At 36.5% G+C, this 27,016-nt stretch overlaps 1 protein-coding gene and 1 non-coding gene across 2 annotated transcripts in view; both read right to left on the bottom strand.

Moving 5' to 3' along the window:
* Positions 1-27,016, bottom strand: part of KPNA1 (karyopherin subunit alpha 1) — a 68,101-nt gene that overhangs the window by 14,542 nt on the left and 26,543 nt on the right. Inside the window, exons 2-10 of the mRNA XM_043873792.1 lie at positions 26,791-26,924; positions 21,781-21,888; positions 16,745-16,844; positions 14,691-14,785; positions 6,506-6,637; positions 5,425-5,513; positions 4,979-5,078; positions 4,273-4,436; positions 2,737-2,815 (exon numbers count right to left, since the gene is read on the bottom strand). Coding sequence (XP_043729727.1) covers positions 2,737-2,815; positions 4,273-4,436; positions 4,979-5,078; positions 5,425-5,513; positions 6,506-6,637; positions 14,691-14,785; positions 16,745-16,844; positions 21,781-21,888; positions 26,791-26,919 — 996 coding nt within the window. The 5' untranslated portion in view covers positions 26,920-26,924. The remainder of the gene's footprint in view (positions 1-2,736; positions 2,816-4,272; positions 4,437-4,978; positions 5,079-5,424; positions 5,514-6,505; positions 6,638-14,690; positions 14,786-16,744; positions 16,845-21,780; positions 21,889-26,790; positions 26,925-27,016) is intronic.
* LOC122676219 lies at positions 21,184-21,289 on the bottom strand. Its single transcript, XR_006335501.1, has one exon. It is a non-coding gene; the product is annotated as a U6 spliceosomal RNA (small nuclear RNA).

Here is a 27,016-nt window from a genome sequence, read left to right as displayed (position 1 = left end):
TAGAGAAGATTAAGCAGTTATTAGGAAGAATACACCGAGAGGGGTAAATGCGTGGGAAAGCAGGTGGATAAATAAGGTAGGTACAGCAACAACCACCGTACGTGAGAAAACAGGGCCCAAACTAAGGTAATCAGGTGTGGACCTAGAAATAATAAAGGGACTTGCCTGGTGGCGCAGTGGGTAAGAATCCGCCTGCCAATAATGCAGGGGATATGAGTTTGATTCCTGGTTGGGAAGATTCCATATGCCACAAAGGCTGTGCACAACTACTGAGCCCAGGCTCTAGGGTCTGCATGCTGCAACTACTGAAGCCTGCATGTTCTAGGGCCCATGAGCCGCAAGCTACTGAGCCTGTATGTCACAATTACTGAATCCTGCACACCTAGAGCCCGTGCTCCACACAAGAGAAACCACTGCAATGAGAAGCCCTCACACCACAATGAAGAGCAGCCCCTGTGTGCTGCAACTAGGGAAAGACCACACAAAGCAACAAGGTCCAGCACAGCCAAAATTCAATAAAAACGCTAAGAATCCATAAGACCTGCTGACTTGCTATCAAAAAAAAGTATGAGAGATAGAGACACCAAACATGACTGCCAAGTTCCAAGAGTGGGTGAATAAATCGTACCATTAATTGAAGTGGGAAAAATCAAAACTTGGAACTCACTTTGTGGGGGAGAAGATAAAGTGAGACAGGTACTAGAGACATGTTATTGGAACTTGAGAGAGACCAGAACTCTATATAGATTCAGAACTTCATTTATTAGGTAAATATTTGTTGAGTCTCTGTACATTGTGCCTGGGACAATTACAAAAGCACAGAGTGGACAAGACTGACACAGTCCCACCTCTGTAAGCTTACGATCTAGCAGACAGCTATCATACGGTGGGAAGTGCTATGATGGACGAAACAAAGGAGGGAGCACCTAATTTAAGAGTTAGCTTCTCAGAGAAAATCAATAGCAAGCCTTGAAAAATGACAAGACATTAGTGGCAGAGTGCGAGTTTGCGGGAGGGACTGGTCAGACCAGAGATGGGGGATGGAGACATATATTCCATGCTGAGGGAAGCAAGCTCTGTGTAAAATCTCAGAACTCGGGTGTATCACAGCTATTACATAGGAATAAACAAGGCAAAAGCATAGAACATGGCATGGGAAGGGGTAGACAAACTTTTTTTCAATAGCAAATACACTGATATGGTTTTAAGATTCAGAAAATAAAAAGGACTATATAAGTTTTAAGCTTCCTTTCCATTCCTATACCCCAGCTACCCACAGAAACAACCAACGTTATTAGCTTCCTATGTGTGCTTCCTGAGAAATTTTATGCAATTACAAACACACACATATTGTTTCTTTCTCCTCTCCTCTCCATAACTCTTACACAAATAGTAATGTATGCCACACAATAATCTGTGCCTTGTTTTCCTTTTTAAACAACAGAACCTGAAAAACATTCCGTATATTAAAACATGCTTAACAGGTTCTTCATTCTGTTGCACAGCATTTCATTATACAGGTACCAGACTTTAAAGGATCTTAGAACACTATTCAACAACAATCGGGGGCTATAAAAACATTTTAAGAGAGTGACATGATCAAATTTGCATGTTACAAGCATCCTTCTGGTGACATGGGAACAGTACAGTACAAAATGTGTGAACTAAGCACTGCAAGGAATAAGCAGAGATGACCATCATTTGTGACTGATAAGAAAGATAAAAGAAAGGCAGTAATCAAACTAACGTCCAGGTTTTTGGCTTGGGCAACCGCTGGGGTCATTCACCAAGACAGGGACGTAAATAAGCAAAGGGCGAGATACACCAGGAAAAACAACAGTTTCTCTGTGGACAGAATAATTTTAAAGTAAATATTAAGAGCTGGAAGACATCTGAGAACAAAGTTTCCTTAATTTTAGAGAAGAGAAAAATGAAGACATTAAATGTCTTGCTGAAAGTCAGAGCTGGTTAAGAAAGAGCTAAAGCTGAAACCTAATCCCCTACAGAGGATAATCCCATGAAGAGAAATGAACAGGTAAAGGAGCTTGCTAAAGAAAAATAAATGGTCAGTGAGGCAAGAGACCCAAAATACTTCAACAACACAGAAGCCTAGGAAGATAATTTCAAAGATGATGCCAAGGCATCTGAGGGATCAAGAATAAAAACAGCTAGAAGAATCCACCGTGAGTGATGTATCTTGATATAAAAGTTGAATGGAGTAGAGGATAACATTAAGAACTAGGAGTGCAGATCCTCCTCACTCAGGAAACTTACCATGTACAAAATGGAGGAAGCTACCAGGGAAGATGACATGAAGCTGACAGAAAGGATGCTACTGGAAACTTCTGATGCTCACAGGAATCCCTTCAGGTAGAAGTAGTGAGAAATAAATCTAACCAAAAGGATAAGTTGCACTAGTGTGTGTGCGTGTGTGTCTGGGGGGGGGGGGGGGGGGGGTGGCGGGCAGCAGCTCAGTTGTATCAGATTCTTTGTGATCCCAAGGAACCCACCAGGCTCCTCAGGAACCCAAGCAGTAGATCAAGACAGAGATACAGAGAGTGAAGGTATTGAAAGTAGCTACCAAAGCTAACATTTAACAAACATCAATGAAACAAAGTATCAATTCTCCCCAATAATATGGAGTTAAATACTATAATGGAAACATACTAGTGGTGGGGGCAGTGGGGGTGTCAATGTGCTATTTTGGAAGGAAAAAAAGTTACCATTTATTCATACCTGTGTCTGAATATCATCTCCTGTGACAATGTTTCCAACAGCCCGCAAAGCAGGAGAAACCACTTTATAATCATTATGCCTGCAACCATAAAAAGAAAAGATGTATTATATCCAACAGTAACATCTGTAATCCCCTCTCCTTAGAGCCAAAACCCAAAAGATATGTGATAGTATGTTGGACCAGAAAGGTACAAGGAACCCTACCAGGATGAGGAAATGTTTTTGGTGTACCCAAGAAGGACTGTTTTTCCATTTAATATTTTTGGATAAAAGCTACAAATCTGTTCTAAAAACCTTTCCCAAGTATTTCATCACCTAGAGTCCAAGTTTTTCCTCTCATTCTTTAAAACAGGTTTCATTTACTCTTTACTTGGTTTCCATGGTTGCTGAGATAATAGAGAGCAACAGTAACATTTACATAGCACTTTTAAAGTTTTACAATCATTTCATTTTCACAGAAATAAAAACATGTCAACAGTTGAACTACCTTGAAAATGAGTCAGGCTCCATACTTCAAATACTAAACTCCTTCTACTAAACTTCAGCTAACTTAGTGGTCTGAAAACTCCCTCTAAAATCTTCTACATATCTGAAGACAGATATTAAGTTTTGACTTCACGCTAAATAAGTTAATATCCTTTAACTTTCCTTAAATATCTTATTTTCTCTCCCATTTAATGAGATTGATCACTCTTCTCAAAACTATGCCAGTTTCTTCACATTTAAGATCTGATGACCAAAAAGAAATGTTAAAATATATAGTAAAAGTCATTAAAGAGTACAAAAGATTACTTCTGAGATTCTGAATGCTGTACTTCTGACTCCTCCAGCATCACATTGCTTTTAATTCACAAAAGCATTATGCTACTGATCTATACCCAGTCTGTGGCCAGCTATCATCACAGAGTTTTATACTCTATATATTATATTATCTAACCCATTCCATGTGTCATCTTTGGAACAATGTTTCCTTCCATCTACTTTATACTTACTCCAATAAATTTCACATGGCTTGTAATTATACTATTTCCCAATTATGTTATCACTCTAATTTTTTCTTCAATAGTATTTTCTAAAAATTTGATTAATACAGTCTCAAATTAGTTATGCCATCAGTAAATCTTCCACTTCATAAATGAAAGGGATCCAAAGATATATAGCAAATGAAATTCAAAGTCTGACACCAGTCTATAAGCTTTAAAGAGCTTAGACTAACTGAGCCTAGACTACATGAGACAAAAGATAAGTTTGCTATCCAGTGGTTTGTCTCAGAATATTAAGTATGAGCTAGAACTAAATAGTTCAGAGTTTTCCAAATGTTTTTGCTGAAGGGCTGCTCACAGAGGAAGAATAAGAGACTCTTTATAACCCTCAAAACAAAAAAACAAACAGATTTAATGTGAATATAAAGAGTAACAAAGGACAGTAGCCCAAAGCACAATGAATCAGTATAATACATTAATATTTGAGTATCAGCAACTAGAAAACTAGTATGAGAGACAAAAGAACACACACACTTTCTTAAAGATATCTTACATCAACAGCTCCACAAGTCTCCTACATACTCCTGCATCAATGACTGCTTGAATTTTATCATTGGGTCCATCTGACAGATATGAGAGGGCCCAGCAGGCATCAGCCAGTACATCAGTGTCACTGACAAACAGCAACCAGGAAAGCACATTCAGACAAGGGGAAACCTGTAAAGGAAAGGTGACATGATTATGAAATTCAATAAAATAAAAGCAAGTGAGGAGTGGGGATCCAGAAAGCAACCAGGCACACACCTGGTGACTTCTGGGGTGATTAATACTTCTAGAGATGGAGTAATAAGTGGCCAAATGACATTTCCACCTTGCGGTTTACTTTGACAATAGTCAGAGCCCAAGGAAAACAATTTCAAAGAGCGAAGTTTAATATATACCAATTTTCAGGGTGGGATTCCTTGTCAAAACACTCTCTGTGGATCACAGATAAAGCAATTTTCCCAGCTAAAGCTAGGAAATTCTACATTTTAGATACTTTGTTATGAACAAAAAATGCCACATTTTAAGGTTAGTTCAGAGCTTTCTACAGGCAGTGAGATTTATTCCAAATTCAAACAAAAACAAAGACCTAGTTTTCTAGAAACAAAATTCTAACATTTTAGTTTATCAAAAATCATTCTTTCTATTCACATTAACAATAGTTGCTACACTCTTTTAACTGTACTTTTTCTGCCAATTTCCCACATAGTCCTTACCTTTGCAAATTCTGGAGGTGGACTTTTCCCTCTACAGAGATTAGACAAAGCCCATACTGCATTCCGGGTCATAGTCAGGCGGTTCTGCTTTGAAAATAACCTATAAGCATAATGATGCAACTGGTAAATGATATAATGGGCATCAATTCTCTGAAAGCATATGATAAATATTTAACCACTTAATGCTATTGATAGACAGATGTCTTCAAATAGCTCTTCTCCAGAACAATAAAGTTTAATTCTAACACAAAGAGTTCAGATTTTTGGCACTTCTTTTTACACACCTGAGTAACAGAGAGTGCCCCAAGAAATGAGCTGAACAAGTTAGTAAGAAAATATTTGTAATGAAAAGCAACACTAGGAAATCCAAAATGATTTCCAAAGATGCACTCGTTTCTGAGAAACTCCCCATATATTCAATACTCACAAAAAAGAAAGAAACTTACTGCAGAAGAGGGGGAAGAATATTGCAGTCTAAGACATAGTCCCTGCACATGGTACTATCTCCAGCAATGTTGCCAAGAGCCCAGACTGCCTGTGAAAGAATTATTCATTAATGACAGGCTGCAGAAATATGTTCTCATATTTCTTTCAAAAAAGATGCCAACATACTATAAAAACTCTTCACAAAATAATACAGTAGCTAATCAACATATTGTACATGGACATTAACTATTAACACCACTAAGCTCACTCATCAGGGAATCAAATGAAACTGTTATGGGACTGGTAGAAGATCAGTAATATTAAAAATATACATGTGAATATACTCATGGTAGTGAAGTCATTAAAAAGAGGTACCAGTTCTTATATATATTCTTTATCTTAGGGGGTCCTATCCTTAAGTAACATTCCATGCAGCCCTTGGAACATAGCAGAGATCCAAATGGTTTACTCAGCTGATTTAAAATGTATTTTAAGCTTGCTTACAAAAGAAAACAGTGAGCCAAGAAATTAAGAGCAATATAAATGCAAAAAACTTGACTCAATTTTGGCAGGTGGATATACTAGCAATCGACTAATCATTCATGGGTACACACATATGTTAGAACTTACAAATTATACACTTTAACCATATGCAGTTTACTGTAGGTTGATTATACCTTAATAAAGTTGTAGAATAAAATCGTACTCATTTAATTTGTATTTATGAGTTTGACAAAGTTTGTGATAATTAAAAACGCATTTTCTCTAAGTGATTTTCTGCACAAAAGTGACAAAGACTTGCTACTTCAATCAACACCAGAGCATCACCAAAAACAAACTGCTCACATGTCTACAACGTGCATGTGTAAGACTTGAGGAACTTCAGGGCTGGAGGGGAAAACAGTTTTATGTTTCTAGGAGAAATTCTGCCTATATTCACTATGAAACTTCCTATTTAGGTTAAGTTTAGATTTCTGGAACACTCCATGTGAGAACCATGAACTGTCATATCCAAGTGGTAAAACTAAGACTCTTAAATATAAGACTCAGGGAAAAACTGTATTCTTTAACCTGCTTCTTTTTACTTATTTCATCTTTTACCTGTTCCTGGACATCTTCAAACTCTGAGCTGAGCAATTCTATGAAGATAGGCACAGCTCCTGCCTGAATCACAATCCGGGTCTGAAGAGAATTTCCTGAAGCAATATTTGTCAGTACCCAAGCTGATTCAAACTATAAAGATAAAAATAATTTCATTATCTTAGTAGAATAGGTTGTTTACTTACAACAACAAGGTTTTCTTTAAAAAAAAACAAAACAAAACACCTGTTCTCTATGCATGAAGAAAGAATCTGAGATCATTATTTGAACATAATCTATCAGGTAAATATACTAATTTAATAGAAGACTTCCCAAAGAAATAACCTTCATCAGGAATACTGATCAGGTGTCTAAAATTTCAGATCAAGGTAGAGCTGACATGAGACCATAAGAAGAATGAGGGAGTGTTTGGTACCGTACTGTATTTTTCAAAAGGGTTAAGAAAGAACATATGCATTAATTTACTTATTGCACAAGATATCTCTTGAAGGAATCACAATAAACTGTAAATACCTGCTACTTACATGGAGAGGTCTGGGTGAATGGGAAACAAGTACAAGAAGGATAAACACATTAGAGTAAAACCTTTATGTACCTTTTGGCCTTAAACCATGTTTATTATCTAATAAAAAACAAAATTGAATAGTTTCTATAAAATGGGAAAAGTGAAATGGGGAAAGAATACTAGTGTAAAATGTATAAAATAAGGGCAGAGTGAAAAAGGCAGAGGACAATTTAAATGATTAAGTAGACCAAAAGGAGTTAATAGGCATACAACAAACAGAAATGGCAGCTCTAGATTCCAATAAATGAGCAGCCTTCAAACCAAGGAACAGAGGTGCGACTTTTTTAAAAAGAGCATTCCTAAAGGTTAATAAACTGGTAAACAGAAGGTATGAAGGAAATTATAGCCAACAAAAAAAAATCACATTATTAATTGTACACGTCTCTATGGTACCTTGACTCTTTAGCCCAATAAAATGAAATCCAAGAATGAACTCCTATTTAGAGTTCTTAATTAAACTTCAGCTTTATTTCCTTCTCCTGTTCTGTCTCCTATTTAATATTCTTTAATGAAGCATATATGTGGGGACAAAAAAATTCAGAGACATGCCACTTGAATGAGAATCTCAATATAAAAATCATCAAAAAATGGAGCTGTGATTCTTAAGCTTTTGGGTCTACTGAAAGGTAGCTGTCATATAGAAAAATAAATCAATCACTTGGGGTATGGGGAAATGAAAGAAATGGGAAAGCAATCTGCTTAGCACAGTCCAAAGATACATGAATGAATGACAGTAAATTCATAAAAGAAGACACTTAAAGAAGGGGATATTCAAAGAAACCTGTAAGTGTGAAATACAGAAGTGAAATAAAGTGGTCTGATAGACAGTTAGGACACTGATATTACAGCAGCAGGGAGGCCAGACTAGGAACACCACAGTTAAAGGGACTTTTTTTTGCATGATAACTCTTTACTATAATCTCACATGCTAGTAAAGTAATGCTCAAAATTCTCTAAGCCAGGCTTCAGCAATACGTGATCCGTGATGTTCAAGCTGGTTTTAGAAAAGGCAGAGGAACAAGAGATCAAATTGCCAACATCTGCTGGATCATCGAAAAAGCAAGAGAGTTCCAGAAGAACATCTATTTCTGCTTTATTGACTATGACAAAGCCTTTGTGGATCCAAAGACTGTGTGGATCACAATAAACTGTGGAAAATTCTGAAACAGATGGGCATACCAGACCACCTGACCTGCCTCTTGAGAAACCTGTATGCAGGTCAGGAAGCAACAGTTAGAACTGGACATGGACTGGTTCCAAATAAGAAAAGGAGTACATCAAGGCTGTATATTGTCACCCTGCTTATTTAACTTATATGCAGAGTACATCATGAGAAACGCTGGGCTGAAAGAAGCACAAGCTGGAATCAAGATTGCCAGGAAAAATATCAATAACCTCAGATATGCAGATGACACCACCCTTATGGCAGAAAGTGAAGAACTAAAGAGCCTCTTGATGAAAGTGAAAGAGGACAGTGAGTAAGTTGGCTTAAAGCTCAACATTCAGAAAATTAAGACCATGGCATCTGGTCCCATCACTTCATAGCAAACAGATGGGGAAACAAATGGCTGACTTTATTTTGGGGGGCTCCAAAATCACTGCAGATGGTGACTGCAGCCATGAAATTAAAAGACGCTTACTCCTTGGAAGCAAAGTTATGACCAACCTAGACAGCATATTAAAAAGCAGAGACATTACTTTGTCAACAAAGATCCATCTAATCAAGGCTATGGTTTTTCCAGTGGTCATGTATGGATGTGAGAGTTGGACTGTAAAGAAAGCTGAGTGCCAAAGAATTGATGCTTTTGAGCTGTGGTGTTGGAGAAGACTCTTGAGAGTCCCTTGGACTGCAAGGAGATCCAACCAGTCCATTCTAAAGGAGATCAGTCCTGGGTGTTCATTGGAAGGACTGATGTTGAAGCTGAAACTCCAATACTTCAGCCACCTGATGTGAAGAGCTGACTCATTTGAAAAGACCCTGATGCTGGGAAAGATTGAGGGCAGGAGGAGAAGGAGACAATAAAGGATGAGATGATAGATGGCATCACCAACACAACAGACATGGGTTTGGGTGGACTCCAGGAGTTGGTGATGGACAGGGAGGCCTAGCATGCTGCAGTTCATGGGGTCACAAACAGTCGGACATGACTGAGCGACTGAACTGAACTGATAAGTTCAGAAGACTTTTAAACACTGAATATAACAAAATAAACTCATCTTAAATCACCTCTGTAATTAAATTACTACCCAAACCAATGTTCAAGCCCTTTTCAATCTGTCTGAATTGAAACTTGACATTTATACAGGCCTTTATATTTTAAAAGCATTAGTCACATACTCTTAGGTGTTCCTTACAACCACCCAGACAGAGACGCCTAGCTTTTCTAGTTTATGAATGAGGAAACTATCAGCAAAATATCCAATGATCACTAATGATTTGAGTAATGTAAGTCAAAACTATTAAAATAGATTACAGTCTCCTAATCTAGTAGGCTTATGAACCAAGTCAGCTTTCTCTCTGAAACACACCTGTAATAATGACAAAAGCCTTTCAATGGCTTGTAGTTTCAGTATCCAGGGCAAGCAATTTTGATTAATGACATGCCAGATTATTTAGGAAAAGCTAAAAGGAACACAGTTCACCTACAAAGTAGTTTCTTTTGCTTACTAGGAAAATTAACTAGTTTAAGAGAAACATTTGAAGTGAGTACAAAAGCAAACTCTCCTACAAGAAGGAAGGCTCCAAATTCAACAAAGAGTCATCAGCATCTGAGAACAAGTCAAAAATACGAAAATTTGGAGGAAAAGCAACCTGTAAAAAATGAGTAAAATCAGCATAGACAGCAATCTATATCAAAGAGAGAAAAGGTTTGCAGTGAGATTTTGATGCAAAAGAAATGGTAACAACAACCTGAGTAGATAAACAATATATTAAAGAGTTATAAGGGCTTCCCTGGTGGCTCAGTGGTAAAGAATCTGCCTGCAATGCAGGAGATGAGGGTTCAATCCCTGGCTTGAGAAAATCCCCTGAAGGAGGGCATGGCAATCCACTCCAGTATTCTTGCTGGGAAATTCCATGGACAAAGGAGCCTGGCAGGTTACAGTCCATAGGGTCACAGAGAGTCAAGACATGACTGAAGCGACTGATCACAACACACACAGAGAGTTATCAATGAGAAGAAATTAGAATACTGATTGCTCCCAGAATTCAAACTGCTGTTTGATGAGGTTTAGCACCAAAGGTCTCCCAGAGAAAGAATTCTAGATGCCAATGAGGTGAATAAAATGGAGAAGCAAAACAAAGTAGAGTGATAACAACTAGTAAAATGGAGAAAAAGTAAGTAACAGCCAGAACACGAATGGAAGGAAATTGGAAATTAGGACTTTTCAACAAAAGAACGTACCAGAGTTATGTTTATTACTAAGAAGTACGTAACGATTATAACCTGAATCCAAAGAAGAGTCAAAGACTCTCCTAGTGAGAATGGAAATCAGAAAGTAATTTTACCATTACTGGATGGTAATGAATAAGTTACGAATAACCATAATAAGTTATGAATAACCATAACCAGATGGTAATGAATAGAAGGAGATGAATAACCATAACCAGAGAGCCACTGAAAACCAAATCATATTCATGGATTAATGAGGCATTAAAATACACACACAAACACGGAGAAGATTACTGTGATGTTTATCTTGTAAAAACTTACCAAGCTCTGCTTGTGTAATTTTCTATACCAATGTGTATATGTGTGACATCTATGTATGTATGTGAGAGACAGAAACAGAAAGAGAGAGAAAGGGAGGGACAGGCTGAGAATTCCCCATGAGTTAAACTCCTATTAAAGTGTTATAAGAACCAACTTTCTTCTTGTGTTTACATGTATTTAATATGTAAGTATGTTTTTTAAAAACTGGGTGAACTTTGAACTATGTTTCTCTTTCACTGGGTATTACAGTCATTATTTTTTGAGTGGGGTGAATGTTTCAGCCTCAGGTCCCAGACTAGATTCTAACATGAGAGTTGATTCCAAAAACAACTGCATAAAGTTATATAGAAATGGCCAGAAAAGGTAATCTAAGTAAGTAACCATGCAACTTAAAAAAACTCAGCAACATGATGAAATGAAAAAAATTCAAGAAATGGTACCATCAGAAGTAATACCCAAAATAACTATAACCTTTACTCCTCTTTGTTGTTCTAAACTACTATATTCTTAGTGTTCTAAGAATGGCATCATGTCAGGAAACAACCTGTCATGCAGCTGTGATTGCTTACAAATTGTAATTTCACTTATTTTTCACTGTCCAGAAATTTCTAAATAAGCCTACAACTGAAATCTGAAGGGCACACTAAAGACTTGATATGTTCTCTCTTTCCCTTCTCAATCTCTACCTTTCGGTGCCCAGTTCCTTAAATAAGGAAAATGAGAATCCAAAACTGAAGTACTTCTGACCTCCTATCAAGTTTCCCACTCCAGGTTGAAGTACGCCTGGTTCCCTTTCTCCATTTGGATCAGGACTCTGTTGCTGGCCACTTTGCCGGTTCCACTCTGGTTCCTAGCAAATGCCAGGCTCACCTGGAGAGCAAGTGAAAAGAGAGGCTCACATCAGAAAAATAAACCCAGATATCAAACTCTGGAGAGAACAGTGCCTGAGTGATCTGAGCAACCTTTCAAGATAGGTAGAGGGCTCAATGAAGATGGTTTAAACATAGGAGGATGAAGGCTTACTGCAGTTTATCACATTAAGCTTTTAGTGTCAACAAGGAAGGTAGAAATGGGAAAACTAAACAAATTTAACTCAAATTTACAACTTTAAGAGGAATATCTATTTAATGACTGGAACTAGGAGGCAATTTACTTATATTCTAGCTTTTTTTGTAAGCTTCTATATAAGAAGGTTTGGGAATACATCTCAGCACTGCAAAGGACAGTACAAAAATTTTGGACCTGGACTCAAAAATGCAAACAAAGTGGGTCCAGGGAATACACCATGAGGCAAACCAATCTCATGTCAAGGGCTCAAGTATTCTGAGGCCTACATGTTACCAAGCTTGAGAACACTGTTAGTTAAATGGCACAGTCTGCTTCCAAAGTCCTAGATTTCATTCATGATCAACTCATTTGAGGGCAAGTGAGTATTTAGGTAGCACTGCCAAAAGCAGGCATTTTTATCACCTTGGTTTGCAACACCCCATTGGTTTGGGATGAGGAAAGCCAGAAAGACAGTGAAGAGACCCTTCACTAGGATTCACAGTTCTTTGTATATGGAATGAAGGGATTACATTTGTCCAAGGATTTATTAGTGAGTTAAGTTATCATGACTATATATTATTACTCTCTTTCTGGAAGAGAAATGGTAAACATCTCATTCCAAAAGACACACTATTCAGATTTCTAATATGCAGGTAGGAGTATCAGTGACAACTCACATCCTAGTGCTCTCCAAGGAGACAGAGGAAGGAGTACCCTCCAAGCCTCCCAGAGTATACCTAATTATTTGACCACGAAGCCTCTTGGCATATAGTTATTTCCTTCTGCTTTTGGGGTAGTCAAGATTACCCATTAGTCACACTGGAGAAAGAATACTATGTTAAATGTACACAGAAGAAAATCCGAGGATGATGACAGTTTTGTTTTCTCTCTCAGTCTTTGGATTGCTAAGGTGAAAATCATGAGGTGGTCACTTCCAGAGGAATCATTTCTTCATCTTTCAGCTTAATTAATAGTCTGTACAAGGGAGGACTCTGATAATTTTGATACAAGCAAATTTAGAGATTTCTGAAGGCTTTTGTCTTCAGATATGTTAAGATACAAACTCCAGGATTACAAAATCAAAATGATGTAGAATTTACAAGTGTCAGCTAGGAGATGGAATTGTCTGAGAGAATACACTGTGCTCTTTAGGGAGGACTGGAGAGGGTAGGAATGGGGAAAGATCCAATTCTCTGACATATTTCATCTTAGGACTAAATATACCATCTGCCTTTAATGAATGCATTAAGGAACTGGACCTCTTCAACCATCTACTAAAAACTAAGTTCAAGAGTAAATTTAGGATCTCCAAATTACTCTTGCTGTCAGGGATAGGACAGAAACATATTTTCACATGAACAAAATGGTAATTTTCCCTACCTCCCTCTTCCTATAAAGCTTTTCAAATGATAAACTGCAGTAAGGCTCTTCATTTGGTCCCTCTGGTTCTCTTGACAGGTTGCTTAGGGGCTCAGGCTCTAATCTCTGCAGTGTTGGTAGTCTGGATTTCCCTTTTTTCCTGAGAAAGTCCTCTTTCTTTGCTCTCTAGGTGAACCTGATTATTTTCCAGGTGTATGGTGATCCTGGCCTCAGATGGGGACCAGAATTACAATCCAGAAGGCAGCTAGCAAAACAGAATCTTAATTCAAATGAACTTGGGAATTAGTAAGTGTCAAACTGGAGAAGAAAACTGATGGGACACTGAAGTACTCTACCTTTTCTGGATTTCTTGTTTTTCCTCTGGAAGGAACTCATCACCGCAACAAAGAGTAAAAGAAAGAGAAAGATGGGATGGGAAGAAAGGAGAGAAAATATCAAGACAAAGCATCAAGCTTATGAATTATCAATAGTGCTCTGGACAGTAAGGAACCTGGGGAGAGGAGCTATTCCTTATTAAAAACAATACTCCAGTCCTTATTGTAGCCTTAGAGTAAGGCAAAGGTAATACACAAGAGGGTGAAAGTTATCTTTATGATTAACTTGTTATTAGCAAGTATCTACTTGGAAAAATAAGCCATTTTGTAATCTGCATGGTACCTAACTGATGTTTATAGTTGCAGAATCTTTCTAAAGGGCTTGAGCCCCTCAGAAAAGATCCTACAAGTGAGAATTTAGGAATCACACAAATTGTTAAAGAATAACACAGAAATTGATTCAGCTGGTTACTATAAGGAAGTCTAACTACTGAAAAATTACCAGTTTACTTAAGATCTGACTTTATTCAGAAACAATATAGTATTTTTAAATTTCTAGATAACTCCCAAGATGCGAGTCAGTTCATGGTTCTTTTACTCTAAAAATTATCTAACACCAAAGTTGTAGAATTTTCTCTTGGAATTCCTATACAACAGTATTGACAGAGTAAATTAACACAGAAGAAAGCACAGATTCCCAACAAGGCTACGTCCTTGTCAACTCTTTTGGGATGGGTGGGGAAGAGGATTAATTAGAACCAGGTTTGGGAATCAGTGAGTCTCTGATCTAGTCCATGTAACAAAGCCCCGAAAAAGCCAACAAGTATAATCTAAAAATCCTTCAAAACCAAATTTTACAGAGTCCACATTAGGTCCTTACTGGGTCGTCCGCTACTGCAAACAATTCCCTCCCAGCTAAGTATGATCCATAGTCATCATAAAATATAATCTTTTACATGAGTAAAAATGACAAGAATTTTAAACAGTAAAACCAAGGACCTGGATGTTTACAAAGATATGAAAGCAGCTTGCAATGGGTTGTCTAGAACATCACTATCAAAAAATTAATCCTTCAACTAGATTAAAATAAGTAACAAATCTGTATACAAAACATAAGTTTGCAATGGAAATTAAAATATGAGGCAAGAAATGAAAATGGTCCGCACCTGCAGTGTACAATTCTCTTTTCGTTTGAGGAACTCCACAAACCTGGCCACTACTCCTGGTGTGCTGATGACTTCATCAATAGGAGGATTAGGTTCTGTCTCCCCATAAAATAAAAGAAGAAAAACAATCCTTTGATTTCAAGTCAAGGACTTTATAAAGCTCAAACTTACTTCATAATATCCCTCCCTCAATTTTAGCATCTCTTTCATGTTGGAAATCTAAAAAAGAAAAAAAAAATGTAAAATTGAGTTCGGTCACTTTGAAACTAGGGTAACTTAGAAGATTTCAAAATAAGGGAAGCCTTAACATGAAATGATGGGCAGAATTTCTAAAAATTGAAAATCACTGCCTCTATTATTTTAGAAAACTTAGAAAGTAGGGGAAAAACATCAAAAGACAAACACTGTTAAGTCTTTTTTTTTTTTTAAACATAAATTGTCTTAAGAAACTGGATTAGGAGATTCTGTGCTTACAGGATCTAATTTTACAGCTGTAGTGATAAGTAGGGGCCAACAAAAATAAGAATGACTTGCCAAATTCATCTGATTTTCATTTATGACAATAGAGTATCTTATAAACAAAGTCAGTCAACAGAAATATGTTGGGTAAATAGGTAAGAAATGTCCTAAACAATCAGCATTGTAATTTCAGCGAGATCTGACGAAGTTTTTGATGACATTCATGTAGCTCTGCAAGAAAAACGGCAGCTGGATGACAGTACTACTAGGGACTCTCAGCAAAGTCAATGGACTCACTGCAAAGAGATGACTAATGGTTCAATGTTAATTTAGAGCAAGCTCTAATGACATATTCTCTGCCTGGTTCAACATTTTTATCAACCATTCATATAAACACAACAAATAAATTTGATGATTACAATAAAAATGAAGTCATTAATATGTTAGATTACAGAAAGAACATATAGAAAGAACAATAAGCCAAGCTGGCAATGAAACAACAGGGATAAAGCAACATTCAGCTTTTAGAGCCATTTTAAAAATTCACATGGCTACACAGACAAAACCTAAAAACAGTCCATAAAGGAAAGTATTAGGGCATATAGACTGTTGAAAAGACAAAGAAACATTACTATGCCATGGCCATCAAAATAAATGATGCTAGCCTGAAGTACATTATTGGAATATATAGTTTCAAGACAAAGAAGACAATTTCCCACCACACTTTAGAGTAATAAGAATGTAGTAAGTATCATATTCTAATTATCACATTTTAAGAATGGCTGGAAAACCAGAATACAGGCAGTGAAGTAGCACAGTGGTGAAAGGCCTCAGAAAGCCACACTGTCTGAGAAAACCATCTCAGAATGCTAAAAAGAGTTAAGACATTTTTTGAAGGGGACAGGGAGAGGGAGGTATTTTTAACAGGTTGCTGTGCACAAGACAATTATCTTTTGCTATGGTGGTACATTTTAATTCTAGTTATCCTCAAGAGATATATTACTTTATCACTAATGATTCCAAATAACCATAACCTACTACTGGGGGACGGGGAGGAAGGCCAATTATTTTAAGTATTTACTATCAATATTTCCATACGGCTTAGAGTTCCAGAGTTCTTACGTGCCCAGAAGACAAGAAGTATCCTATCTCATCCTACTCTAATTATACAAAAAAAAAAAAAAAGCAGTTATCCTGTCCACTAATAAATCCATACTTAAATCAGCAATAAATTGCTAACATTAAAATCAACAATCACTACTCTTCCAAGTGATACTTTAAGTTTTTCTTAAAAAAGAGTGGAGTTTCTCAGTTTAAATTAACATGAAACGTTGCTACTCTTATCACTTTAAGATCTTTTATACAATACCTCAGATATGAAAATAATGCCATCTTCTGGTACTGGTAAGATCACTCAAATAAAAGAAGAAATTAAAAAACTAGCCATGGCTCATAATATACATATATCTGTAAGCATCCTTTTATTCTGTTGATAGACATACTCCAAATCAGGCCTATCTACATGAGAATAATAGATTATGGCAAAGTAATATTTTGTACATAAATGAAAAATACTTAACATATTCAGAACTCACCTTTTGAAAGCAGTTTTCTGAACTTCTGTGTTGCTGAAAGCTGTTGCTCTGGGCTATTGGAAAATATCATTTCAATCATGTCAGAAGTAATAACACCACCCTGAAATCACAAACAGAAAGCAAATATAATAAAATTTTAACTTAAACTCAAAGGAAAACAAAGATAAATTGTGGCCAACTTACTGAGTTACACAAAGGTAGCATAATCTTTGCATGTATAAATGCGTGAGATGATTAATAATGCGATGAAACCAAAAATCTTTGTCTATTATTAAAAAACTCACAACTGTTGAGAGAGTAACCTTAATAGTAAACACTAAGATAAGGCATTTATTATTCTTCCTCTCCTGCTCATCACATGGCTGGCTGTTCCTTGCATTCAGATTAAATGTTAAGTTCTAAAACAAGGCTTTTCCTGACCTCCAAATCTAAAGCAGCTACTCTATCTCTACCACATCATTCTACTTTAATCCTATGCCCAGCCCTTTCAACTATCATTCTTCTTAGTTACCTGTTAAATGCTTAGGTCCCACCAGTATTCTATAAGCTTCATGAAAGCCAAACACCCTATCTTACCACTCTGATGGCTGGCATACTGTGGATGTGCAACAAATATTTACTGAATGAATACAGAGTAGTCTTGTATAAATCACAGATTCTAGCCACTACCAAATTCAACAGCTGACTCTTAAAGTTTCTATTTTCTTGCTTTATAAAAACCTTTCAGTTTCCCACTAGTCTCTTGCTTTATTAGTGCTTTCCCAAAACCCATCCCCAGCATTATACTTCTCAGGATCACTTGTCACAATGAAATAAAGTTCTTATTATTTCATGAAAGGTAATAATAAGATAAATCCTGAAGAAAACTGCACTAAGTTATAAATGCTAGATGGCTGCTAAGCAATATCTAACACTTAAGAATAAAGGATAAAAATAGTAGAGACCTAATAGATGTTGAGGAGATCAAGAAGAGTTGGAAAGAATAAACAGAAGAACTGTATAAAAAAGATTTTAATGAATCAGATTACTATAGTGGTGTGGTTAGTCACCCAGCGCCAGATATTCTGAAGTGCAAAGTCAAGTGGGCCTTAAGAAGCACTGCTGTTAATAAAGTTAGTGGATGCAATGAAATTCCAGCAGAACTATTCAAATCCCTAAAGGATGATGCCATCAAGGTTTTGCATTCATTATGTCAGCAAGTCTGGAACACCCAGCAGCAGCCACAGGACTGGAAAAGGTCAATCCTCATTCCAGTTCCCAAGAAGGGTAGTGCCAAAGAATGTGCTAACAATCATATGAGTGCTAACCACCGCACTCATCTCCCATGCCAATAAGGTCATGCTTAAAATCTTACATGCTAGGCATCAGCACTGTGCAAACCAAGAACTTCCAGATGTCCAAGCTGGGTTCAGAAAAGGAAGAGGTACTAGAGATCAAATTGCCAACATTTGCTGGATTATAGAGAAAGCAAGGGAATTTCAGAAAAACATCTGTGTTTCCTCGACTATGCTAAAGCCTTGGATGGACTATGTAGATCATGACAAACTGTGAAAAGGTCTTAAGAGAGATGGGAATACCAGATCATCTTACCTGTCTCCTAAAAAACCTGTATGCGGGTCAAGAAGCAATAGTTAGAACCCTATATGGAAAAACTGATTCAACATTGAGAAAGGAGTACAATAGGACTGTCTGCTGTCACCCTATTTATTTAACCTATGTGCTCATGAGAAATGCCAGGCTGGATGAGTTACAAGCTGGAATCAAGATGGGTGGGAGAAACATCGACAACCTCAGATATGCAAATGACACCACGCTAATGGCAGAAAGTGAAGAGGAACTAAAGAGCCTCTTGTTGAGGGTGAAGGAGGAGAGTGAAAGAGCCGGCTTAAGACCAAATATTAAAAAAACTAATATCATGGCATCTGGCCTATTACTACATGGCAAATAGAAGGGGAAAAGGTGGAAACAGTGACTGATTTCCTCTTCTTAGGCTCCAAAATCACTGCAGATGGTGACTGCAGCCATATCAGAAAATGATTACTTCTTGGCAGGAAAGTGATGACAAGCCTAGTCAGTGGGTTGAAAAGCAGAGACACTGCTCTGCTGACAAAGGTCCATATAGTCAAGGCTATGGTCTTCCCAGTGGTCACATACGACTGTGAGAGCTAGACCATAAAGAAGACAGAATGCCAAAGAATCAATGCAATCAAACTGTGGTGCTGCAGAAGACTCCTGAAAGTCCCTTGGACAGCAGGGAGATCAAACCAGTCAATCTTAAGGGAGATCAATCCTGAATATTCACTGGAAGGACTGATGCTAAATCTGAAGCTCCAGTATTTTGGTCATCTGATGTGAACAGATGACTAATTGGAAAAGTCCCTGATGCTGTGAAAGATTGAGGGCAGAAGGAGAAGAGAGCATCAGAGGATGAGATGGCTGGTCAGCATCACTGATGCAATGAACATGAACTTAGGCAAACTCCAGGAGAGGATAAGGGACAGGGAGACCTGGCGTGCTGCAGTCCATGGCGTCACAGAGTCAGACACAATTAGGTGACTGAATAACAACAAGAACAACCCATGGGAGAATGAAGCATTCTGCTCTTAAGAGTCAGAAAAGTAACTACTTTGAAACTTGTAAGTCTGATTCCTGAATAAACAAAAGTACCTACATGATCCTGTTAAGAATATGCTTTCACAAATATCTTTGCTTTCTTCCCTCTCTCATCCCTTTATCATGTAACATATATTGACTTTACATTTACAGTATTTAAATACCGTTAACTTTACATCATAGCAAGTTAAAGGATATCAAAGAGGGAAATAACATCACTCAAGGACTTTTCCCCTTCTGAGGAAAAGGTTAGTAGATCTTCAGCTGCATGAAGGATAGCTGTATCATGTTATGAGGATGTATGATCTTGTCATTGTCTTTATCTGAGACTCAGTTTAAAGAGTTGCATATGAATGCCACAATGACAAGGAGTATTGGGATAGTCAATTTTATGTGTCAACTTGGTTAGGTTGTGGTACCCAGCTGTTTGGACAAACAACAGTCTAAATGTTGCTGTGAAGGTTATTTTTCAGATGTGATTAACATTTTAATCAATACACATTATCCTCCAAAATGTGTGTGGGCCTTATGCAACCAGTTGAAGGGCAAAGATTGAGGTTTCTTAAAAGAAGGAAATCAGTCTCAAACTTTTACCTAAATTTCCAGCCTACTGGCTTACCCTACAAATTTCAGACTTACCAGCTCCAACAATTGCATGAGCCAATTACTGAAAAATCAAATATCAATGGATCAACCAACCTCTCTCTTCCTCTCTCCCAACCCCAAAATTTGTTCCATTAACTCTGTAGAACCCTAATACAGTTCACAAAATACATCATAATCATTTAACATCTACTTGGAAAAAAAAAAAAAGACAGCTCAACTTCCTGAAGAGTCTGTAAGAATTCACCACAAAGTAATAGTGTTGGCAACACGTCTACATAGATTTCAAAGCAATTTAAACTGCTCTAATCCCAAAAGAAAGTTGGTCCATAAAAATTGAAAGAGAAAAAAAATCTGTAAAATACTGTGCATAATATACTATTATTTGTCAAAAAGAGGGGGATTTTTCTCAAAAGGAGTTAAGAATTTAGTAACAGTGGCTGCCAGTGGGGATAGAAATTGGATGAGTAAGGTAGAAGAGAAAGATTTTTCTTTTTTTGAAAATCATGTATATATATGATTTGTTAAAACATTATATACAATTGATTAAAATAAACTGAAAACCTAGACAAGTGTTATATCCATATAAATAAAGCATAATTTTTATCTGTTTATGCAACCCTCAAGAAAGTTACAAAATGGGTTATAATAGAAAATTTCAATAGCTGTGATGTAGAACCAATGTTTTAAAACATATGAATATGTCCAATTTTGTACTTGGAATGAGTAACAAATTGGGAATTCCTTTAAAGCATGCCTTGTTATCAACTTTTTTTTTCTTTAACTTTTTAACATTTATTTATTTAAATTGGAGGTAATTACTTTACAATATTGTGGTAGTTTCTGCCATACATTCACATGAATCAACCATGGGGGTACATGTGTTCCCCATCCTCAACCCCCCTCCCACCTCCCTCAGGGTCATCCCAGTGTACCAGTACCCTGTCTCATGCATCGAACCTGGACGGGCAACCTATTCACACATGACAATACACATGTTTCAATGCTATTTGCTCAAATCATCCCACCCTCACCTTCTCCCACAGAGTCCAAAAGTCTTCTTTACATCTGTTGAGTCTTGCTGTCTCACATATAGGGTCACCGTTACCATTTTTCTAAATTCCATATGTGTGCGTTATTATACTGTATTGGTGCTTTTCTTTCTGACTTACTTCGCTCTAGGTTCCAGTTTCATCCACCTCATTAGAACTGATTCAAATGCAAAAATTCAAGAACGCTTCCTGAATCTGCATGTCATCCTTGCACAGGGGCCAAGCTAATCTTCTCTTTATCATTCCAATTTAGTATACGTGCTGCGGAAGCGAGCACTTTAACTTTTTATTTTGTATTGGGGTATGGCTGATTACAAACAATATTGTGACAGTTTCAGGTGAACAGCAAAGCCCTTGTTATCAACTTTTAAGGAATAATTTTATAACTATCTTTTAAAGTTTCAACAGCTGACTTAATCTTCATAATTCAGTTAATTCTGTTAAACTGCATGCTGTTCAAAATATAATAAACATTTAATGAACCATGAGTTTACAGACATAGCTTTTTTTTAAAAATGAAACACCAAGTACTTTCTGTAGCCATCTAACCTATTTTTTTAATTCTTTTCTTGGCTCCACCTCATGGCTTTCAGGATCTGTTTTCCAACCATGGACTGAATGTAGGCCACAGTCATGAAAGCCCAGAATCCTAATCACTAGGCCACCAGGGAACTCCCCTACCTTTTTTTTTTAAACTCCAAAAAAGATCTAAACCTCGTATCTTCATCAGAAAAAAGTAAAAAGCATTTATTTCATTATCCTACTTACTGGTGCCATCTCCATGTTATTAATCTGAGCCTCATGGAAGCCTCCATCTGACATAACTTCTTCTTCTGTTTCTTCTTCTGCTGTAGCAACATTTCTTCTCTTGAATAACTGAAAAATAAAAGACTGTTACTAAACTAAACTAATTCTAACACAAGGTAGTTCAACATTCAAACACTACGCACCCCACTTTTAAAAGGCAATAAAGATGGAGCTTTCTGAAAATCATTTTTAAAATTCTAACATTTGTGCCTCCTTCAACCTTTCTGATGAGGAACTATTTCAGAATTCTCGTCTTATAATCTAATGCAATTAACTACTACAAAATATTACCACCAACACTTGATGAGGTAAAATTTAGCAACAGAGGCCTGACACTACATGACACATTAAAAAAAAAAGTAAAGTTGAAAAAGAAGCAGGGCATGCTTGGTCATTTCACTCCTGAAGTAGCTGATAGGACAGACTTACCAATACATTAGGAAAAATAGGATAAAAATGCTAGGATAACTTAATACCTCCCTCCTAACCCTAATGGATGGTGGATAAAGGTTTCCTAACCTTCCCTATCTGTCCAGCAACCAATGATGACAAATGACGACTGCTTGAACACTACTTTTAAAGCACTTATTAATTTGTGGAGGCAAAGGGAGAATAGTTGTGATTAAAGGAAACCCACTACAGTGCCTTCCATTATATACTAGGAAGTACACTTATTCATCAAGCCATGGTAGAGTAATAACTTATCCTCTCACCCTATATGATTAAAAAAAGCAGACAAAAATCCCTAAAATAATAGTTATCAGACACCAGATTACAGGCAACAGAGGCAGTGATCCTTCAGAAGAAGAGAAACAAGATTAGTCCTATTGCCTCAGATTGCCTGGATGGAGTTTCTAGGATGCAGCACAGTTAGAGTGAACCTAACAGGGTCAAGCAGCCCCCTCAATTGAGGAGACAGCATTCAGAACCAAGGAGGCCAAGACACCTAGAATCTAAAGGCAGGGTATTGAAGACAAAGAAATCACCAAAAAGAAAGAACTCTAAAACCTGTAGAAGGTTCCCCTTAATTAGCTTTGTGCTGACAAGCACAGGTGGTGTGAGGAAACAGCCAAAAGCTAGAAAAGAAACTGCCTTCAAGGAGCATGCAGAACAATTTTATAGGTCACACAGGTTAAGAAATCATTCATGTTTCAGCTGGCTGGAATAGAAAAGTGTAGGGTTCCCTGGTGGCTCAGATGGTAAAGAGCTCACTTGCAATGCTGGAGATCTAAGTTCCATCCTTGGGTTGGGAAGACCTAATATATGGGGCACTGAGTAGAATACCCAGAAGGGTATTGACTCAGCAGTAAGTAAATTAGTCCTAGATTATACATGCAAACTGGTTTCAAGTAACTTAACTATATGCAATGACAAATTCAAAGAATTATACATATTAAAAGAATACAAAAACTCAAACAACAGGAGGTAAAAATTACAATGCTCTGTATTCAATCAATAACTACAAGTACACACAAGAAGTAAGAAAAGACTACCTATGAGGAAAAGAAAAGACGATATCAATCAAAATCACCTAGAAATGAAAAAGATGACAGAACTGGACAAGGAATTAAAATAGTTATAAATATATTCCATGTGCTCAAAAATACAAAAAAGTATAAACATGATGAGAGATTTTTTTAGAAATACATTAAAAAAAAGGAAATCAAACACCTAGATATAAAAAATATAATTTCATGAAAAGTATGTTGGACGTGATTAAGAGCAGATACTGTAGAAGAAAAGATGAGGGAATCTAAGGACATCTCAAAATAAAAGAGATGGAAAAAAAGGCTGAGAAAACATGTACAAAATATAAGTCAGCTGTGTGACATCAAGTACTTACTGTACATGTAACTGGAGCCTCAAGGTGGGGGTAGGGAAATAAATTTGGAAAATCAGTGGCCAAAACTTTTCCAAATCTGTGAAAAATACAAACCCACAAATCCAAAATCTCTAAGAACTCCAGGAAGAAATATGAAGAAAACATGATAGGACATTATATCAAACTGTTTACATTCAGGAATAAAAAAAAAAAAAAACAAAGCAGCCAAAGGTAAAAAGACATTTTACATGCAGGGAAACAAAGGTAAGACCGACAGAAGACTTGCTGCTGGAAACAATGGAAGCCGCTGAGTATGGATCAAACACATTTAAAGTATCAAAAGAGATTCTGGTATAGCCACTACAGAAGTTCCTCAAAAAATGAAAAAAGAATGAAATTTTGCTATTTCCAACAAAGTAGATGAACCTAGAGAGGATTATGCTTAGTGAAATAAGTCAGAAAGAAAGACAATAGATACTCTATGTTACCATTTATATGTAGAATCTAAAGCATAAAAAACAAGTATCAAAGGAAAACAGACTCACAGGTGGAAAAAAAAATTATCTATCCTTCCTATATATATCATATACCAGTGTTAGCTAAGGTCATGAGGTACACTGTATCCCTGGCATTTATGTATCTTGTACCTGGAAGTCTGTACCTTTGGACCACCTTCCTCCAATTCTCCCTGCCCTAATCATCCACATCTGGTACCTACAAGTCTGATCTCTTTTTCTAGGAGTTCAGGTTTTTTGTTTTCAGATTCCACATATAAGTACATGTCTTTCTCTGGCTTATCTCACTCCACACAATGCCTTCAAAGTCTATCCAAAGCTATTTTAAAACTTTAAAATAAGTTTTAAAAAAGACAGAAACTACCAAAACAATCATGATTTATATACCATATACAGGCTGCAGTTGCCTGAAATTGTCAACAAGTTATTCAATGGGAAAAGTTGGCTGTCTACAAGTTTTATCAACTTGCTTGCTTCACAAGCTATTTCTTCTAACTAGAAACATCAAGCAAACCTTCATTCTTTATCATTATAGCTTTAACAAACTTTTTGGCAGCATTATGTTACCTACTCAGAGTGAGTTAGCAAGATTCTGCTTATTTCAAAGTATTTTAATAGTAACTGTAAATTTCATCTTTTTATACATAAAAAAATATAAAACTGGCTCAATCAGAATGACATCAACTAATAAATTTAGAATTTTGTTCTACTGGCATCAAATAAACAAAGGTCATTTATATAATGCCGCCTAAATAACAGATACTAAGTACTAGTCTCCTAAAGGAAAGCTCTAACAGCTCCGCTGTTATCTTCTGTATACTTGGCAGCATCAATTCCTGTACTACCCTCAAATCTAGCTGCACAGCTGGCCGAAGCCTGTGACTTTTCCCGATAGATGACTGAGCAACTGTGGAAAGAGAAACAGAACTTAAATGAATCTGTTTTTTACTGATGTTTACTATTTTACAAATTAGGCATGAAACAAGTACTGCTGTGATAAGAAGCCGCCTAATTTGCTTTACCAGTTCTCCCTACAGAAGATGGCACATATGAAACAACAAAATTAAAATTTTAAATAGAATAATATTCCAGAACCCTATCATAGAAACCTATTAAGGCCCTATTACAGTTCCAGATGTCATACAATGAAGATGACAGAACATCAACTACAACAAAGGTTTTTAGTCAGGTAAATGGGACCATACTTGCCACTGACAGAGCATCTGCCTTCAGGCAACTGAATATGAAAAACTTATTTTGTTTATATAAATTTTACAATGACGTCCAATAACATGAAGTTCCTCTCACCAAGAAGAAAACAGTATAAAATAAATACTGTTATTGGCAGACTGCCATTACATCATCTTCAAATGGCTTTATGCTAAATATAATGTATAGTCTACTGGTTATATTCAGATCTATACTTGTTCTTGTATGCATACATACATGTAATTCATATTTACATGTGAATATAAATATGTAACAGTGCTGTTGTAATTTCTGCAATTTACCCCCAAAATAGAAGCTAAATAACAGCTTATCCAAAGAAAAGGTTCCACTTCAAATAAGACACAGAGATGAATAAAGATGCAACAACAAACCAAAAGAAACTCATCCTTTTATGAATAAGTGGTTGCTTTCAAAAGATGGTAAAGCAGACTGTTAAAAACTTAATTTACTATACTTGGACTTCAAATAATTGGATATTCTAGTGCAGTGTTATGCAAAAGAATAGTGTGTGTTGAATAGCTCACTATAACTGTAAAATATTTATAACAGATTACCTATTTCTCAGGTAAGAAGGGTACCGACTCATTCACCTACCTTATATGGAGCTTTTTATAGTGTGGGGGTCAAATGGTCCTTCCAAACTGAAGTCTTAGCAAAAAAAAAAAAAAACCTAAGTGCTCTACCTTTAAATTTCCTGGCCAAACATGATGGACCATTTGTCCTAAGGATTTTTAGAGAAAGGTAAAATGACGGTGAGTGTCAGATTCTCCTGCAGATGTTCTAAGGTTAAAAATGATCAAAATTCTTGTCCTAAGTGTCATTATGAATGATACAGAATTTAGGGGTAAAAAGACTTACTTCTTGAAATTTTGTTTAAAATACTAGGTAATGAAGAAATATAAAGATACAAAGACAGATACAAAACAAGTACAGCAAACTGTTGACAAGCAATGATCCCAAAGGATGGGTTTATGAGATTCATTATCTATTCTTTATTTCTATACATGTTGATAAATTTTCAAATTAAACTTTAGAAGGAAAAGCAAGGGACCAATTCTCAAATTGGTCACTTGAGAATTCATTAATACACACACAGAATCTTTTTTTTTTCCTCCACGCACAGAATCTTAAAAGAAGTTGTAACTTTAGAAAAATAAAACAAATAGGCCAAAATATTAAATAGTAATTAAATAGCAATTGGGAACATGAGAACCTCATTCTTATATTCTACTTTACATCACCTCCACTCCCATACCCGTAAAATAAGCTGACTTTATAGTTGGGAAGCGGACATATGTATATATATATTAAACATTATTAAAAGTAAGATACAGGAAGGTGAAGTCAGGATTGAAATAGAACATTAAATTCTTTAAGAAAAATTAGTATGGGTAAAGGATTTACCTGCTCTTCTCTTTTCTGTTTACGTAACTGTAGTCCTTCTTCCTCCCTCCTCCTGCGCATCTCATCAGGATTCAGGGACTTATTTTTATAACTTTTCAGGCGAAAGTTCTCTTTTCCTGGAGTAGTCATGATTTCTACAAAAATAAGAGAGGAAACAGAGGATCTTAGCTTACTAGGAGAGCTCTGCTACTTTAATAGTTCACATTTTTAAACAATTCAGTGTCTT

Source organism: Cervus elaphus, chromosome 19, assembly GCF_910594005.1.
Source record: "Cervus elaphus chromosome 19, mCerEla1.1, whole genome shotgun sequence".
Classification (NCBI taxonomy): Eukaryota; Metazoa; Chordata; class Mammalia; order Artiodactyla; family Cervidae; genus Cervus; species Cervus elaphus.
This window is presented reverse-complemented; position numbering and strand designations above follow the sequence as displayed.